This window comes from Amblyomma maculatum, chromosome 11 (assembly GCF_055883805.1).
Source record: "Amblyomma maculatum isolate TAMU_Amacu chromosome 11, ASM5588380v1, whole genome shotgun sequence".
Taxonomy (NCBI): domain Eukaryota; kingdom Metazoa; phylum Arthropoda; class Arachnida; order Ixodida; family Ixodidae; genus Amblyomma; species Amblyomma maculatum.
In genome coordinates, this window is record NC_139354.1 from 117,880,355 (window position 1) to 117,900,596 (window position 20,242).

General features: G+C 46.8%; 1 protein-coding gene and 1 long non-coding RNA gene across 2 annotated transcripts in view; both read right to left on the minus strand.

Annotated features, from left to right (window-relative positions):
- Positions 1 to 6,605, minus strand: part of LOC146174835 (uncharacterized) — a 33,140-nt gene extending 26,535 nt beyond the window's left edge. The window contains exons 1-2 of the long non-coding RNA XR_014701995.1: positions 6,460 to 6,605; positions 1,334 to 1,385 (exon numbers count right to left, since the gene is read on the minus strand). This is a non-coding gene — a long non-coding RNA (uncharacterized LOC146174835). The remainder of the gene's footprint in view (positions 1 to 1,333; positions 1,386 to 6,459) is intronic.
- Positions 6,606 to 17,718: 11,113 nt separating this feature from the next.
- LOC146174836 (uncharacterized) overlaps positions 17,719 to 20,242 on the minus strand; it is a 41,668-nt gene continuing 39,144 nt past the window's right edge. The window contains exon 8 of the mRNA XM_084585467.1: positions 17,719 to 19,292. Coding sequence (XP_084441593.1) covers positions 18,989 to 19,292 — 304 coding nt within the window. The 3' untranslated portion in view covers positions 17,719 to 18,988. The remainder of the gene's footprint in view (positions 19,293 to 20,242) is intronic.

Below are 20,242 nucleotides of genomic sequence, written 5' to 3' on the forward strand. Positions count from 1 at the left end.
CAACGTCATTGGGGGCACGAAATGCAATGCCAGTGTTGTTTCTCGTAAGCAAGAAAATTAACTGGTGGTTTACCTTTGGTTAACCCTGGAGGGCAGCGAAAGCTTGACGCACATAGCTGCGCTGCTTGCGAGGCTTGGATTAAACAGATTGTGCGTTTCTCCAAACGTAAAGCCCGTTCTTCATCGGTCTCTTCGGCCCCCCGTCTTTTCCGGGCCTCATTCCGACGTGCCTTCGCGTTACGATGCGCTACTGTAGCAGGGTGTTCGTCCTCCTCCATCTCACACAGAATTGTAGCCTAGGCAGGATACCGGGGGCTCCTATTTATATACTATCGCCCCTTTAGCGCCTTCTACTTCAACGTCCCATTGACGTCACCTCACGTGACGTTGATCTTGACATTGACAGTAGTTACGGGCCACATACTGGCCTACGTGACTATGCCCATAGTCAAATGGTGACCACCAGGTTTTACACAAAAGTTTGACTTCTAAATCTCTCACGGTGAAAACCACGCATGCCCGACGGCACCTCACGTGATCTTGACCTTGACAATGGTCACAGGACACTTGGTGGTCTGCGTGACTATGCCCCAAAGTCCCATTGCGACCACCAGGTTTAACACAGGACCTTTACCTCTGAACCTCCCTCAAGGTGAAAACCGTGCGTACCGACAGACGGCACCTCAAGTAACCTTGACCTTGACCTTGCCAGTGGTCACGGGCCACTTGGTAGTCTACGTGACTATGCCCCTAATGTCACATGGCGACCACTAGGTCACGTGACCTCGACAGTGGTCACGGGCCACTTGGTGGCCTCCGTGACTATGCCAGAAAGTCACATAGTGACCACAGGCTTAACACACAAGTTTGCCCTCTAAATCTCCCTCGAGGTGAAAAGCGTGTACACCCGATGGCTCGAACTACCGCGTTTTGAAGCTTTCGCTTCAAAATTGCGATGAAACAACAAAATTCGGGAACAAGTAGCAATCTTGTGACTGAAGGTAAATTTCTCGGTGAACCTAATGTAATGAAACGAAAGCAACTAAAGAAAAATGGAAAATTGAGCCGTTTGAGTAATGCACGGTTGCACATTGGATGACGATTTGCTGAAGTTATTTTGCGACAGCGTCATCAAGGCCTTTTATAGCTTTCTTTGTACTTTCGTTGCTGCATTTTCATTTAACTGGTGCTCTAGTACATATGCTCAATTTTTTCTTTGCATACGTTAACAAATTTACCCAATATTAGCACACACAGAAAACGTTTGATTCAGAATGCTACACACGACATTTAGTTGCAACCTATACATGTAAAAAGTCATTGGCATTCATACCGCTTGAATGCAGAAATAATGGTCGCTTAATACACCGTTCACGTTGCCTCCGCTGCAACGAAAAAACAAACAAACATTAGAACTCAGGAAGCCTGCATTAGACATTTATCATTCTGTACGCCTTGCACACAAAGAACTAGATCTGCGGCTTTGCGCATACTGTGGTGCGCGTTGGTTGGTTGGTTCATAGGAAGGGAAAGGCGCAGTATCTGTCACACTTGCTCTGTGGACACCTGAACCGCGCCGTAAGGGAAGGGATGAAGGTGGGAGTGAAAGTGGATAGAGAGAAAGGGGAGCCGTAGTGGAGGGCTACGGAGTAATTTCGACCACCTGGGGATCTTTAACGTGCGCTGACATCGCACAGCACACGGACGCCACTTCGTTTCGCCTCCATCGAAACGCAGCCGCCGAGGCCGGGATTCGATCCCGGGAACTCCGGCACAGTAGTCGGGCGTCTTACCACTGCACCACCCCGGCGGGGCAATGGTGCGCGTGAAAAACTGGATCTCAATTCGTTGAATAGATCAGCGATATTTTTGAATACGGAACAAAAGGGAGTACATGTAGTATCTGTAAGTTATTTTACTTGGCATGTTGAGCTCTATAAAGCGAAACCAAAACCTTTTACTTTACTTTGACAGGGAGGGCAACGGTAACCGAGTGAGAAGTAGTCAACATTGCCGATGCCGCATCATTTAATAGAAACTAGAAATGTTTGCAAAACACCCCATATTGCTGTAAACATAATTTGCACGCTTATTTCTTAGGGCGCTCCGATATTTTATCTATGGACCAGCGCGTAGATTCTACATGATGTCTACGGTGTGTGTTATTTTCGCTGGGAGGGTACACTTGAAACTAGTAGGGAGCATGTGCTTGGACGAAGCATCTGCGGCATATTTGAGAGACGGTGAGAAATGCGTCAAAGCATTGTAGACAGAACTTATTCCAATCATTTTTCTTCCTTACCTGGATTTCTGCTGACTCGTGAAAAGAGTTATAAAGTTTTGTTTTCAGTTCCATTATAATAGTGTTCTGGCGCTTACGCCCACAAGGAATGTCTGAGACTTCAGCAGAGTGAGAAATTGCGATAGGGCTCCGATGACGAGCTACTGTCGAGTCTATAATTTAATGCAAAGTTAGAGCATGTCTATTTCATCTCACTAATTACACGTGCCGACTTTGTTGTGCTCATGCAAGCCATTTTAGAACAACTGGCGGTGGAGTTGCATGGGGTTGGAAATGGCTGCGTTCCCCGCAGTCTTTTAGCATATAGTATTAACCGTTGCTTTTTTCCTCCTAACCATGAAAGGAAGGCTCGAAAGCCAAACTAATAATACACAATACATTTATGAGCAAGCACTACTCAAACGTGCATACAACAATTTTGGCGTGTTACCGTAGACATAAACATCCTTGGCCCTAAAAAACCTAATTTTCCTCTCAAACTCTTAATCAGTCTTCCGGTACACTGCCGTAATCAAAATACGTTTTGCTGAGGATATGGGAATACATAAAAGCGACTGGAGGTAACAAGGAAACATGGGCAATTGTTTACCATAAACAATAAATGCTTTTCTTTGTATGGGCTTTGCCTGCTCGGCCAAAATTAAGTTATATTACACAAAGAAGTTCTTCAAGTGATTGTTGGAAAGTACTTCATCTCTACAGACACGGAAGAATCTGTCGTACCGACATGAGTATGAACAGAGAGACTGCCAAGCTTGTAAGAAACTGGAGGAAGAGAAGGGTTGACTTTGTTAGGTGGATAAAGCAGTCTTAGGATGTTTAACTAAAAATACTTGCGCAGGATTGGTGCGTTTTGTCAGAGACAAAAATTTTCGCTTCGTCAGAGAGCGAGAGAGAGCATTTTGACTACCTGGTGAAAGAGGGCGCAATATTATGCGCAGCAGTTATTTAGAGCTTCTCGGGGTCCATCCTTCAACGGTGCCAAGCGACGAGGCACAAAAACGCGTGTGCGTGAAGAACCGATGTCGTTAGGTGTTATGAAAAGTTATTTCTTAATATTATGCCCCGTTTTGTAATTTAAACGTATAATATTACCCACATAATCCTGCGCGACAAAAACTAGTTCTTAAATAAATTTGTTAGTTCAAGCAGCTTTGTACTATGTAAAATAGTGAAACCATGCATTTATTTGGTATTGTTTAAAAGCATTGATGTTCTCTTCCAACGGAGCTGATGCGCATGTTTTAGCCTGGTGAAGAAAGAATACAATTAACACACCATCGGGAAACGAAGGGTATGCACGGATTCTTCTTCAATGCTTTGTTTCGTAAGAGTACAATTATTTAGCGAGTAATATACTCCCACATATTTCAGCCGAGGTACCCAATACTTATTGTGAGCGGAAATCAAGATCGGCCTTTTTTTATGACTTATTCAACAAGTAAACTTACGTCGCTGAAGCAAAAAATTATTCAATATGCGAGTTTTCTATGACGAGCACATTGACATTTCCATCCGCATGAAGTGACACCGAAGTGCACTTGCCGAGTCACTATGCCATCCATCAACCCAGAAGCGCGCCTGCCAAAAGCCTGCAAAACGCAGGTGCAATAAGGGATGTTGAAATAGTGGAGCCATACCGTTTAAACAGCCATAATGAATTTTCTATCATGGAATCATTTCCTACCCTGACATTGGCCGGTATTCTTCAGTGACGAGTTCATGGAAAGCAACCGGACTTGGCCATTAGCTGAATCGGCATATGAGGGAAGCAGTGAAGATTGCCGCGGCATTCGAACCTCTTATGCTTGATTGCCGTGCATTTCTACTGGCTGTTTTCGAAAGGAAATGGGAAACATCATGCATTTAACATGCATACACTCTTACAATAAATGTGTTGCCAGGTTAACCAGCGAATTTCGGCGCCAACTGAGAACGAGATAGCATGATCATGATCATCTTGAATTTATGATTTACAGTGCACATTGCTATTTAATAATAATGACAATATTTACACTTTATTTCACCAACTGTGAATGAATGCAAGCAAATGGCCAGCCAGAACCTCATAGGACTTTAGCGGGAAAGCTTGACAGGCATCGAAAACACACCCATATAATCAAGACATGTTTAAGCAATTACAAATAGACAAGAAAACGTATATGTTATAAATTAGAAAAGCAACATAAATAGATACACAAAACAACTGTACACAATTACATTCCGCGGTCTGAATGCTGTTCGTGTATTATCTCGCCCAAACTTAACACGACTGAGTTAAGGACCCCGTTTTGCAAAATATATGGCATCGGCAATGTCGGTGCCGCCATTGTGAGCGAAAAATCACGGGTATAGATATCAAAGTTGGAAAAGGTAGATGACATGTCCTTTCTCTGAATAGTCGTCGGGTTGTGTGAATTTGGCAGGAGCTGCCAACTCGGGCTTCGCCTTTGCGACGGGATGATGAGATCGGATCTAATCTTTCGGGACACTTTCCAGGGCACGATTATCCATGGAGAGAGCATGTGAACGGGAGTCTTAACGTTCTCTCGTTATTTCCTTAACGGCGGAAGTTAAGTGTTCACTACTTTTTCCGACGTCACGAACCTACGTGACGCGGCCACGCTGGCAGCAGCTGCCAGTTAGTGTACTTTAGACCCATTGGATCTTGAATGAGACACATTACCCTTAGGCCACGCGGCAGGTTTGCAGGGACTAGTTTAAGTTTGTTTTTTATCTACGTCGCGTGATCTTTCATATATTGTGGTATCTTACGACTGAGTGCTAATAATCACGAGTGCAATAACAGAGGCACATACATTATGTAACTCATTAACTGAATATCAGGATGAAGGGACGTGAATGAGAATGCAGAAGGGGCGTCGCAAGCCAGAGCTAATAACGCTGTGGACTCGTATCTTAGAGGCGGAGTTTAAGTGTCCCTTGACGTTTAACGCGATAGAGTCTTCATTCTGCGGAGAATTTGGCGTTCCCGGCGTTATCAGCGAAACACAATTGCAGGAGTGCGCTTAAATCTGCTTAAGAGCGGAAATGGTGAAAGCTTGTTTACAGGACTGTTTTCACTAAGCGTCATTGCCATCCCTAGTATCATCATCATCAAAATTGCTCCGATCGTCATTTTAATTTAGATGCACCCTCATTGTCATCGCTACTACCATCGTTACCATTAGCATCAAGTGCTTCGTCACTGACATAGCTACTATCATCCTCACTCTAGACCAGGAGTATTACAAATCTGTTTATCACCCGGCCGGCGGGGATTGGTGATTGGCGCGCTTGGCTGGAGATAGGAGAGACAGTGGTTCGATTCCCGGTGAAGACATATGCAAGTATCAATTCGCGAAAACATTTCTTGTGGACATATCTACAGCCCATGAGCTAAGAAAGGCTTTCGCTTTAAGATGGTGGCCATAGCTGTGGCAGGGAGTACTTTATAGCTAGCATATCCGAAAACTGATTCGTCGCTAATTTAAAGTGCAATGGTGAAATAAGAATCAACTTTCCAATGCTTTTTGATGTCGAGTCGGGTGCCCTGTTTCTGGGTCGTACACCCACACTGGTATTGCTTGATAAAATCTAGGCTTTGTATCTATGTCGAGTGGTCGTTTAGACCAATATTTGAATGACGTGATTGCTTATGACTGCGTGCGAATACGAATAGGTGAGGTATTAGCGGCAGGAGCTAAGGAATTAAAATTATTTGAGCAGAGATTATATGTACTCAAACGACGACCAAGGTGAGCCGCAGACAAGAGCCCTCTTCAAATACGCCTACTGCAAAGGCTGTCCTATCGACAGATGCTACCGAAGCTGAGTAGTTGAACTGTACCAGGGATAATTGTCTCGAACAGGCTCCCAATATGCTTGCAATAAAAGGTGCCACTTCTCTTTACTTCTGTCAAAGCTGTATATCTTCGGCCAACAGTCTTTTGTAGAATAGCTTCGAGGAAAGGAAAACAGTATACAAAACGCTCTTGCCTTATTATCACTTAGAGGGAATCTTGACATCTAAACTTAATGAATATCATACTTATTAGGCATTAATTTCTGATTTTACTTTTTAGGAAGAACGTACCGCTATTTCTTCTAACTGGTAAACAAAACAGAAAGCTGCCAGATCAATATAGAAAACTTACTCCGCAGCAAGCGCGAAGAGCAACAGAACTCCCACGTTCAGTACAGCACAAATCATTTTCCGTAAATATGCGATGCGAGAGCGGCAGTCAGTATCACAGGTATTTGGAATTCGAACGGCATTTTGAAGGAATTGTAAAGTTCAGCTCATAGCGAAATCAGTCGTCATATGCATAATGAGGCCAAATTTCCAAGTAATGAATCTTCGAGAAACACGTCCGCACGTCAGTGTGCAACATCACTTGCTCACAGAGATTATTCCGCATGATCTGTTGAGAGCGTAATTACACATCCTGCAATCTCTCTCCCCAAGGTTCTGTGACATCTCCACGTCTAGCTGTCGTAACATTTGTGACGCCAGCTCTTGCCAAGTCACCGAAGCGGTGAGGGAGACGAAGGTTTGTACAACAGATGCTCTGTGGCAGATCCTCTACTGCTCCTTGCACGCCAATTTCTCATAAGGCACTGCTAGCGCACCTTCATGTAGCGCCAGATTTCCCCTCTTCTGTGCCAAAATAGCGAGGCGAAGGACTTGTGTACCTCCACTTGAACGCCGTAGAATAAAGACAGTTAACATTTTGCCAAACTCTGTGCCAGTCACACAATGCTAAACCACCTAACAAAACTGTCAAACGGAGTTTCTGGATCCTGACCATATGGTCAAGCCACAACAACTGAAGAGAAAACGCAAGGGGCCCTAGATGGAACCAGCTGCTTTAACACCAGACAAACGGGCTACGAGGCGGAAGGATGACTGAAATCGAGAGAGCGTTAAACACGCTGTTCAGTCGGAACGTAGAATACCTTTCGTACGATCATTGGCTTAACCATGATTCAACCTGCCTAAATTATGATTCTGTCTTTTCCTCCAACTTTATGAAAGCATTCGGCTGCAAAATTGAGTGAAGCATTAGTTTTCAAGATTTTATAAGTGTAACTGCTTCTTCCTACCATTCAGCCACTTCACCTTATTTTGAAGACGGCGCTCAGTATCAGGATAGCGCACAGTATACGGCTGCGTTCATGTGGGCGTGTTCATAGTAGTGTGAAAATATTAAAATAACACGGTCATATTATCCCCGTAATGCTCATTGGACCAGGTGCCCTTATGTTATGATGTAAAGGGCTCGTAAAACAGAATATAGAACGTGTTCGTTACTGCTCCAGTAGTGCGTAGAACCTCCGTCATTCTCCAATGAATAGAACAATAGTTGTAGGGTGGCTTTATTCTATCCGCTTCTAATACTTATCAAAGCTGTGGTCTCTTGTTGCTCTTTTTTTTTTCGAAAATATTCTTCAATGATGGTTCACGGCACTTTGGTTTCAGACCAAACAAAAAGAGCAATATAGGCTAGCCAACAAACGTAAAACTGGATTTAAGCAACAGTTAGAGATTGAAGTTGCATCTCAATTGCCATTCATACGCTATTTTTGAAAAATTTGTATTGCTATATAGTAGAGCCTTTTTACTCCAGAGTGCTCTTCTTAACTTCCTCATTGAAAACAGCAAGCACGCAGAACAATTTCCAGCCCAAAGAAACAGCAGAAAAAGACGAAGCTAGAATTTATGGAGAATAGAGACATTTAACGCCAGCCCTAATCGCAGAAGAGGAAGGTACCATAAATCACAGTTCTGGGATTTTCTGAAATGTTTAATTCCTTCTGACAACATTCATTAGCGAACAACAATACGAAACTGCGCAACCTTCTCAGCCGCGGTTTGAATTCCTCTCCTTTAGTGTCAGGGCGAAGCCAGGGAGAGTGTTCGGTGTCAAAGCATCCAAGAAATGTTTGAGCGCCGCACCCTTCTCCCTCCTTACTGCCTTTTTCTCACCCATTGTTTTTCCACTGACACCTCATAACCAGGCCTCCCCCTCTTCCCCCCCCCCCCCCCCCTGCCAAAATATGTTTCTGGCTACGCCATTGCTTACCGGCACTGGTCAGACGAACACAGCTTGAGACCCATGTTATTTACATACATGAATCTCATCGACCACTTCTTCACATATCAGGTTACCCTGAACGTCGCCAGGATAAAATAAAAGAAAAATGTTCTATAGCCTTGACTTTTGACCTTCGCGGAGTCAGTGGAAATATTACGGCATTTTTAAAGCAGGTGGTCGCTAATTTCAGTTCTACTTCGAACAAAGTCAATTAAACACCCCTTTAAAATGCCGGCGCGTTGAAGCCTACCTCAGCCAACGGAAGGTACTGGACTGAAAAGTCATCAAACAGGGCCTTCATGAGGTAATCGAGGATGAATTATCTTGCCAACGATGAATGAAATATTGCAGTTCGGAATGTAGACAATAAAGCAGGATATCGTAATTTAGCAAGTAATTTGTGACCTAATTGCGAATAAGTATAGCTTTCATGCGTCGGAACAAGGTACCTACAGCACGAGGCTAGGACGAGGGACGTGGTAGGGCAAAAACAATTACAAGGAACTTTAGCGACTAAAGCAGTGAAAGGCGAAAGAATGGGGTCTCTTCTTGTCTAGCGTTCCTGCCATCTTCAGTCCCACACTTCAACTCGCGTCAAGAAACGACACACGTCCGGAGCGCTAGAGTACCATCCAAACACACACTTGTCGAATAAAGTGTGACAGATACTGCGCCTTTCCTCCAGAAATCACATTTTCTCCAGCATTCCTGCCATCTGCAATTCCGCATTTGAAAGCGTGCCAAGGAACGCCTCGCGACAGCCGCCGCAAAATTCGGTGGCAGTCTAGCCCCCGCGGCAAGCGGCGTTGACCTACCGGTCCCAGCCCCGTAGGGCCAGAAACAGCCACCTTTCACAGAGCGCGCATGGTGGTGGTAGTGATTATTTTAAAGTTCGTTTGTTTGTGGTGTTTAAAGTCCCAAAGCAACTCAGGCTATGAGAGACGCCGTAGTGGAGGACTCCGGAAATGTCGACCACCTGGGGTTCTTTAACGTGCACTGACATCGCACAGCACACGGGCGTCTTGCTTTTCACCTCCATGGAAAAGCTGCCGCCGAGGCCGGAATTCGATCCCGCGACCTTGGGAACATTTATATACAGAAGAAAGGAAAATATGTTTGCCAGCCCCGGTATCTGCTATCTGATATCTGAAGCACCTAACTGGGGCGGCGGAAATAAAGGGATAGCGAGGAAGGGTTAGAGGAAATCAAAGAGGTGAGCGATAGGGAGAAAGGAAAGCGTAGTTAAAAGAATTACCGACGATTACGTTACTTCCTAATGCGAAATTTGAGCGCAGCAAATAAGCTGTTTCACCTTTTCGATAGATTGAGGCAAAGAAATCGAGCGACACATGTATGCGCTATCACAGAATTTTTTTTTTATTTTTCACACGTATTCCTTTAACAAAGACTCCACTAACAGTTCTTGACAGTCATGAAGGAAGCTTTGTGGTCGGAGAAATAGACTGATATATGTTCGACTTGGTACACCAATGCTTGATTCTCAAAGACGAGATCTATACAAGTGCCTCGCGAGGTTGTCACAGCCGTGGGACGCGTTACGAGCGAGAGGAACGGGCTGTTCTCCCGCATAAGTGTGAAGAAATTCCTGTTTGTCTTTATGTCAACATTCGTCTCGCTCATGGCTCAGAAAGAACTGGCAGATAATTTCGCAGTGGCGAACGGCAGCGGCAATTTCGGCTCGGGCGGTGCACATATAGATCCGCCGCCACCGATCTGGCTCTCTGATTGCCACCGCACAGGGGTTGCATTGGAGGAGGAGCGAAGAAAGGAATTAAGTTCGAGCCGGCGCTTTGACAACCGGAGACTCGCAGGAAGAGGGGGGAGGGGGGCGGCGTGTACACCCAGCGGCAAACGATGGGGGCAGAAGCGCGCGCAGCAAGCGGACAACGCGATAAAGGGAGGAGGGAAGAGATAGCAGCGACTGACTGATGCTGCTGACGCCGATAGTGAGTCAACCCCAGCTGCGGAGTTGGTTTCAGGGACAACGCCGCCGATGCGGGGGGGACCCTCCGCTCCTCTTTCTGCATGGCGGAGACGGTGTTCTATGCAGTCACGTTATCTTGACTCTCTAGCGGCGTCAGCAGCATCCAGCGGTATCAGTCGGTCGCTGCTGGCTCTGGGGGGATGAAAGGGGGGCGGAGCTGGTTACGAGGCCGACGCCGACACGAAACCCAGGAACGGACGCCAAAGAGCTGCGCTCTAAAAAAGAAATATATACACTACAGAACAATATAGAGTAGTTTGCTTGAGGCCCACCCGCAAATGTCTTAGGTCACTGAGGACTCGGAACATCGGGCGGGCCTCCGCACTAGCTCTGCGTCCATGTAAGTGTTTAAGACGCCCGGAGGTGCACACTTCACAAAGAAATGACGGCCGACGTGGGGCGATCGACCGTTATCGTCCAGAATAGCACACGTTCAAGTGTGGCATTGCAGATGGCAGGGAGGCATCCCGCCTCAGCCAATCAGAACGCATCCCGCCTCGGCCAATCAGAACGCCTCAAAAGCGAGGCACACTTTGTCCACGACAGCATCAGCCATTGAAGGCTATCGCCTTAATAACACGCGAAAAGAACAAGCAAAATAGTCTACGATAGAAACGTCGACTCCTATGTTCGTGTTCTTGATGTTGGTGCGTCCGGCGGAGAGGTGTAGCTTGGCGTCGGCGGAGCCGGTGGTTCAGGATGCGTCCCGAATCGGGGTGCCCGGTCAACGGCAGTGTCTGAGAAAGCCTCTGCGCTACAGCCTGGTCCCGTCATTTACGAGACTATTTCGCGTACATTATATGGCCGGAGCAGCGTCCGGTGGAGACGCGAGCAGCTTGCGTTCGGTCATCCCGGTTTATGGCCACATCATCATAGCGATCCACAGAAGATCGAGCGCCAGTGTGTGGCAGCTCTGGCTCATGCGTCTGGTGACAAGATAAAGGTCGATCAAGGTCGGGAGGCCCGGACGGCCGCGGCCGAGGCCCAAGTCTAGTCACTCCGGTCGCAAGCAGACACATGCAGCAGTCTTGTTGTTGCTGTTGCTGGCACTTCAGGAGAGCGTGAGGGAAAATCTTTATTACACGTAGGAATTCGGAACGCGCAGGCTCCTGGGTCCCCGCACGCCCCCTTTGAGATTCAAGTGTTTATGTCCCTGAGGATCATAACACTGGCAGAAATGAAAACGCACGGGCCTGCTACTGGCTCAGCAGCTGAGCCATCTCCGCTACCTCGTGCTGACAGAGGAGAAAATAGAAGAAAGGAAGACAATGAGGGAGAGAGAAAGGCGCAGTCATTTGTCCCCGATCGCTCTCTTCCTATTCTCTGCCTCGCTCGGCACGCGCTCCTTTCTCCACGTACTGCTTTCTCCACGTGGCACGTTCTCGAGTTTGAATTTCCCCACTCCTTATTCGTCTGCCTGCGTCTTTGTAGAGTGGTACTGGCTCCTGAAACATGGGCACCGACAACGCAGTGGCCGCCGAAGCCTACAAGAACAACCCGACTTCACAAGGGCATGTTCGTCGAGGGGACGCGACGACAGATGTTGGATCCTCACGGAACTGCTTGCTTGGAAGCGGATACTGTGTGCGCTCGGGTAAAAGCTTGTCGAGCGCCTTCCTGCAGTAATGGGATTGCGTTTCGTTCCGTATCAAGCTGTCCACAGGGGTCCTATTGCAGCCGTATGCATGGTGGCTGCCTTAACGTCGAGGCTTCGGCATCACGGCTGCATCAGCGACATGCACATAGTGTGCGCAACCGTGCGAAAGGCACAACTATCCAACAAGCTCTCGCCTACATTCGTCCCCGTCCACCGTCTGGGTAGGACAGCATTCACAACACTCGAGGCTTGGAGCCAATGACGAACACTGCCGATGGTCTTAACGAGTTAGGATACACCTCCCTCCTGCAGGAAGGCCTTGATAAGGTTTGGGATCATGACGAGAAGAAGAGCATGTGCTGATGGTGGTAATCTCGGACAGGACTGATGAAGGGCCATAGATATCACCGGTCTGCGCCTTCCACGACGCCTGGTTGACATCCTTCTGTGTCTCGGAAGACGCAAGTCGCTCTCGTGTTTGGGTGCAAAGAGGGCAGCTATACCAGCACAGATACCAGCCGTATACTGTTACAGAGCTTAGTAGCTCTCAAGAATTCCAGCGTTCGTCCACTGCATGACTCAAAGTGTAGAATTTTCAGTGTGACTGAAGAGTTTCGGGATCAGCGTAACCTTAAAGACTATATTTCTATGTATACCAAGACAACGACTCACGCTTGAAGCTGTTCGAGCCCTCGGGGACAACACCAGACTCAAGAATCTTGCGGACGGCGTCCGCGTTGCTGACGCCATCTGTGCCGGTTGCCTTGGATCGGCACTGAGGAAGAACGCTCCCCTGGTCAAGCTGTACTTGAGAACTAATGCCAGAAAGAGACCAGTTTCTGATGCGCATCGCAAAGGCCCTCTCGCAAAACGCGAAGTTGGTTACAGTAGTGTTTACGAATTTCTGCGTGTACGTTCACGGAATTTTCGCACTATGTGATGCGCTGACTATGACAAGACGCTGAGGTAGCTGGTGTTCCATTTCTTCATCGCTTCCATTCAACAGAGGACAGTACAGCACGCATGGTGATGGCGAAAGCCGCGCGCAGCTGCTTCGGACAGAGGTCAACCTGCCGGTACTGCACTTTCTATCGAGACGAATTAATTGACGTGATAATACAATCTTTTATGCGGAGCTCCTGTGCAGTACGACCGTGGATACGTGCTTGCATGCTTGCGTTCCTGCAAGAGCATTTATGCTTGCTTCTGTGTGTGCTTGCATGCGTGCGCGTACAGGCGATTACTGCATGCGCACATGTGTGTACTCAATGCATATGCGTGAGCTTGAATACAGGGGATCGCTTTCGGACGCTAGGCTCCAGACCTGCAAAACTGAATTTTAAATTTTTATATTGGAGATTTAACTTTCCAAATCGACCTACGGATTATGTTTGACGAACGCTGTAGTAGAGTTTGGTTTGATTTTGGCGTTTTACGTTCCAAAGTTACTCAGGCTATGAGACATCGTAGTGAAGACTCCGGAAATTGCGACCACCTGTGATTTTTTAAGACCCATTGGCATCGCAAAGAGGACGGGCGCCTCGGTTTTCGCTTCCATCGAAACGTGCACGCCGCGGCCGGATTCGATCAAGTATCCTTCGGTACAGCAATTGAGCGCCAAAGAGTGCGCCACGACGGCGGGGCGCTTTAGCAGATTTTGCTGGGATACATTAGACCACTGGGCTTTAGTTGCGTCGCACTGTCGTCGCACAGCAGAGGAGAATTTTTGGAGCATTAGCTTCACTACGAGGTGTCTTCCAGAAAATCGCTGTATGTGATAATACTGCGCTTTTTCTATATACTAATTTTTGTTTTGAAAGCTGTAGCTTCAGTACAATGGGCAAGCCAGGACATCGCCATGTGTGTCACTGCAGCACCTTTCCTATATATATATATACCAATTTATTTTGAAGTGGCAGCTTGGCCTGCCGCGGTGATACAGTGGTAAGACGCCCAACTGTTGTGCCGGAATACCCGGATGCGATCCCGGCTGCTGTGGTGAAGGGTGGCTGATCCTAGCCCTGATTGGGCTGGGACAAGTAGGTAACCGCCGCTTGCGGCGGGGTTTAGCCTGCCACCGAATTTTTATCTGTTGGCCGTCATTGTACCCGCCACCCCTTCGGTGGTGGACGACGGCTGTTGCGGCACGCGTCTTTCTCTCCCGATTATTTCTTTCTTCTCTATTTTCTCGTCTGTCCGCCCCTTGCTGTGGGGCAGTGGTAAGACGCCCGACTACAGTGCCGGAGTTCCCGGGTTCGAACCCGACCTCGGCGGCTATGTTTCGATGGAGGGGAAACGAAGTGGCATTCGTGTGCTGTGCGATGTCAGCGCAGGTTAAAGATCCCCAGGTGGTCGAAATTACTTCGTAGTTCGCCACTACGACTCCCCTTTCTCTCTTTCTACTTTCACTCCCGCCTTGATATTACATTTTCTTATAAATGTAGCCTGTAGCCTGTAGCGGGCCCGTGCATTTTCTTTTCCTTCTTCCTACAGCCACAATAACAACACTGCCGGCGGCTGCGTTTCGATGGAGGCGAAACGAAGAGGCGTCCGTGCACTATGCGTTGTCAGTGCATGTTAAAGGCCCCCAAGTGGTCGAAATTAGTCGGCACACTTTTCTTTCTTTCTCCCATTCACTTTAATTTTCCTCCTTTCCCTTACGGCACGGTTCAGGTGTGCCCACAGCAAGTGTGACAGACAATGCGCCTTTCCTTTCCTGCGAGTAAATTACAATAATTATTACGGGCAGCTCCACTGCGAGGGCTAAGCCATGAGATCATCTTGTCATAATGATCATGAAGGTTTGGACTGGGTAAAATCTTAAATTTCGCTACAGCAGGGCCAGGAGTAGGTGAAATGTCAAGGCACAAAATTCACGAGCACAGCCACTGAGAGCGTCTTGCCGTGGAGGCCTTGTAGCCGTGACATTGAGCGGCCAGCCGCATGGGAAACGTGGGAGATTCAGTTGAACCTGTCGAGAACTTGCCGTGGCTATACCTGACAAGTCCAAGGCAGAAACTGTAGATAAACAATCCGATAAATAAACAAGGCTTTCCTAGGCGCAGCCACGTGGAGCTACCCTGTTGCAGCAGGTTTAATCGAACCTAAACCTATTTTTATTGCAATAGCAATACTACGCCAGGTTTTGGTTCATATCGTAGTCCCAGGAAGGACCACGTTTGACATTGAACAGCCGCGAAGAAGACGAAGAATAAAAAGATAACGAAGACAAGGACGAAGAAGACGAAGATGAAGAAGACGGAGACGACGAAGAGGAAGACGAAGAAGAAGAAGACGAAGGCGAAGAACACTCGGTTACCCGCAGCTAATGCTTTCGCTCCACATTCGATTCAGCAACAATGAACCCTTCGCTTCCCATTTATATGTGGGCGGGTAGCTTACGCCCTCACGTCATACTCTTAAAGGATGAGCTTAAGTGTCCCCAACAATGTAGTACCTTACACTGACAAGGCGTGATGGGGGAATAATGTAGCAGGTAAAATAATGTTTCCACTGTTGCTATCGCAATTCAACTAGGGTTAACCAGAGCTGAATCGCAACTAATTTTTTTCATTCCGCTTCAGTCGAAACGCCACCGCTGCAGCCGGAATTCTGCATCTCGCGGCTTTGGATTCAGGATTGGAACTTCTGTTAGCTGGGTGTTAACTGTAAAAACAAGGTGTTTCTGCCTTAAAAGTCAGTTGCGATCATTCAAGTCATTTGACATCTGGGTAGTTTCGTACTCATATAGTCATGCCTAGTCATTGGAGCCATTACCACTCATAGCTAAGCATTTTACTCATTTCCAATAAGTTGCTGTCATTACAAGTAGTCGTTTCACATATTGATTAGCAGTCATGATGAGTCGTATCTAGTTATTGCCACTAATCGTTAAAAGTTTTTACTCATTTCCAATCAGTTACGGTCATTACGAGGCATAGCTGGTGGTGATGAAAATATTTTAATGAAAATGTTTAGGAGGTTATAGCGGTTGGAGTCCTCCGTCCGGAACCCCATTGGCGTAGGCTGCTGTCCGCGCTCTTTGGACGAGTTCTTTTGACTCCTTGCGTCCGAGCTGGTCACATGTGCTTCCTACCCCTCCTGCGTCGGCTGGTTATCAATAGTGATAGTCTGATTTCATTGGCAGGCCCCCACCATATGGTACAGGGCAGCCTTCTCCCCGCAGAATTTGCATTGAGCCGAATGACTCTGGGTCTATTGCATGTAGTCATCGTGGGTTGTTATAAGTGTTGGTATATAGCTTACGGAGGTGTACCTCCTCCCCTTTGTCTAGAATTCCACGAGATCCGTATTGGGTGCTCTGGGAAGAAATTCTCGGGCTGAGGCATGTGCACTCTCGTTCCCTGGGATGCCCTGGTGACCTTGTACCCATATTAAGTGTTTATGTGTGGGTTGGTAGTCACGGGCATAACTATCTTGCGGGAATTTAGTTGCTAGCGGTGCTATCCTGCCCCTGAGATAATTGAAAAATGCTTTCGTTTGATATATTGGTCATTACAAGCCATTTTAGTCATTATTATTATAATTACTCCTTAGCACTATTCATTAACTCTACCGATGTCTATAATTTTTTCATTGCCTATCATCAATCGTTCTTATTCTAAATACCTCCCCCCCCCCCCCCTCACACGTCCGCTATTTGCGTCTGACACATCCGTGCACAGATGGCGACGCACAGATTTTCGCTTCATCACCATAGTAAGGCTTTTCCCATAAAAAGCAGAATATGCTTAGCTGTGTTGTAGGCCTAAGTAACAAATGGCAGGACGACGTCCCGGTTCCTGCGATTTGACGCTACATAAATCGACGTCATGCTGGTGAGAGTCCAGCTTAGGCGCTCAGCAATGCCATTTGTTTGAGGGTGGTAGGGGGTAGAATGACGGTTTTCGGATCCACAAGTGCCCAAGAGTTCTTCTACAATACGTGCAGCAAACTGTCGACTGTGGTCACTAATTATGTCTCGGGGTGCGCCGTGTCGAAGACAGACCACGCAGCATACATAAACAGACGCAGTACAGCAGACATCAGCGGTGTTTAAAATTGATTTATAGTAATGCAAAGGCGCAGCATCTCCCGATTCTGCGCTGTCACTTTAACCGCTGCCTTAACCGAGCCGTAAGGAAAAGGAAGAAGGTGGGAGAAAGAGCTGCTATAGTAGAAGGCTTCGGACCACCACGCAATAGCGGCTTTCACCTCATCGTAGTTTAGTGGCCCAGTGCCTCTTTATGTATGTATGTGTGTGTGTGTGTGTATGTGTGTGTGTGCGTGTGTGTATGTATGTATGTATGTATGTATGTATGTATGTATGTATGTATGTATGTATGTATGTATGTATGTATGTATGTATGTATGTATGTATGTATGTATGCATGCATGTATGTATGTATGTATGTATGTATGTATGTATGTATGTATGTATGTATGTATGTATGTATGTATGTATGTATGTATGTATGTATGTATGTATGTATGTATGTATGTGTGTGTGTGTGTGTATGTATGTATGTATGTATGTATGTATGTATGTATGTATGTATGTATGTATGTATGTATGTATGTATGTATGTATGTATGTATGTATGTATGTATGTATGTATGTATGTATGTATGTATGTATGTATGTATGTATGTATGTATGCACGTCAGATATAGGAGCGCTTTTACCTACTATGACGTCATTTTTATTTGTAAGCAAATGAAGTGCCACCCGTTAATTATAATTTACTAACGATGTGCCACTGTTTGTGCACACACTCCTAGACACCTTAGGGTGTCAAATCTTAAATGCCCTCGACTGGCTTGGCTAGTAGCAGAAGGGGGTGGCCGTTTGGTGCGCCGGTTCAAGCCAGAGCAAGGGTCGAGTTAGAATTTGCAAGCAAAACAAACTTTATACAGCAAGAGACGATACAAGGGAATTCACACTAACATTTAAAATACACAGACAAGAGGTTCAGAGAAAGGTGACGCAAAGCATGCAGCTAAAGAGGCTTTCTATAGCGACAAAGGCTTTACAACATCGAACAATAACGAGATAGTCAGAGCAGATAAACACCAATTGTTCACCTGGCACTGTCGCATACCGACATCTGGAGAGTCACGATGTGGCCGTCCTGTAGGCGATCTCCGCTCCCTTCCAAATCAGTGATCTTGACGAACAGCGGGTTGATCCCGGGAGCCGGGTAGTAGCACTTGATTCGTTGCAACACTGGCCTAACACTGGCTAGCTGGTCCAAGCGACGCGACTTCAATAAATAGGACGCGCCGCGTCTGCCTGCTACAACGGTCCAAGGCCAGCGCGCACATATACGTAACTTCCACTGTACAGGCGTCCTCTCCTCTCAGATATGCGTGTCGTCATTGGTCATCTTCGACCGAACCTACTGGAGGCATCCAGTTGCTTCTCCGGCCGGGTGTCATTGTCACCGCCAAGTGATGAGGAGGGGATGACGCCGATGCACCCAAGTCTACGCGTTCTCCTCGCGCGGAAAAAAGGCATTTCTCCAATCTTCTAGAACCCTCTACGCGACGCCACGCGCACGCTGCGTTCGCGCCGCATTCCCGCTGTCGAAACTTTGCGCCGATTTCATCACATGAAGCACGGGCGGAAACCATGGAAAAAAACTTCGCTTAGTACACAACCCCGCTGACGACATATATAGTACGACTATCAAACACAACGTATTGATGGCCCGGGTCCCGCATGGCTCCCCATAACAATTTATTCAGAATATTTCTCTATACAACTTCCCCTTCCGAAGTTTATTTCGGTACTCTCCGCAAACACAATGGCGAAAATAATGACGAATCAAATGTTTACCGTGGTATACTTACTAGCCGTAAATCAATAGACAGGTATTAGAATAGGGTTATGAACGGTTACGATCGGACTGGTTCACAATAGAATTATTACATATACAAAAATAACTGCAGGGAGGTCTAGCACGGATATGATTTCGTGTTCACCCTCAGGTGCTGTGCGCATCAAAAGGGTACCGTCGCTTTGGCGCCCGAAGTGTAAACCCTTGAGGGCGCGGCGCCATAGCGAGCGCCACGGCATGCTGCGGCCATGCGAGCAGATACTGGCCGAGGCTTCTGTTTGGTGCTGGTAGATGGTGCCTGTCGCGTCGTCCGGGTCCAAAGCGCCTCCACACAAGCACCGGCAGGGCCCCCACAGTGATGAAGGCGAGCGCTCCCCCGCAGAGCATCAGGGCGGTCTCGTGAGCTGGGGGCTCCTCTTCCGAAAAGGACAGCATGGCCGCCACGCTGTCTCTGGACGCAGCACTTATTTATTTATTTATTTATTTATTTATTTATTTATTTATTTATTTATTTATTTATTTATCTATCTATTCATTTATTTATTTATTTCAGAAATACTGCTGCCTTCACATAAGGCCTTAGGCACAAGTGGGATTACATGCATTGTTAGAAAAGGAAGATGAGAGACCTGCTTTAGGGTCGGCTTATGGGCACAGGTACAACTAGGGCGTTGGAGCGTATGCTCTGCAAACGCTATCATCAGTTCAGTTACGTTCACGGGTATCTGATCTGAACAGTTGGGAAACCTACCATTCGTTAAAACACTCCACTTTCAGTAAAAAAATATTTTAATCAATACAGTACCGCTTATCAGAGATCACTGTAACCAATGTAGTAGAACGCGCACGCACCTGCTATGTTGCTCCGAAATGAAAATTGAGGGCTGGAACCGGAACAAAATTCACACTTTGTAAAACCATAAAGTATGCGGCACCATTTTCCATGGCAAATTTTGATATGCTGCGCCTTTATGTTTGTCACCAATGGCACCAGTCCCAATTTTACATTAGTTTTTCAATAGGAATGGACAAAGGGCTTCCGGTTACGTTCTGTTTAGAATAATGACCTCTTTGACATACCTGTAATTATTCTTCCCCAACTACGACAAATCTGTCCTCATAGACTTCCCGGCCTGTCACAGTCAAGCCTTGATTAAAGAACCTGATACATCGCATTGCTGTTTATACGGGAAACTGCTTTAGCAGACACTTGCAGAATACTTCAGCAGACACGTACTTGGACCGCCTACCTAATTGAAGGCGAAACCTCGCTCGCGCTATGCTCAGCCGCGGTGCCAAATTCGCGCACTTCCTTCCAAGGTGCGCGCCACAACGGCTCCGATAGCGCAATACCCCCTGTACTTTTTCGGCATCTTAGAGGGGGCGCTCTTCACTGATCCT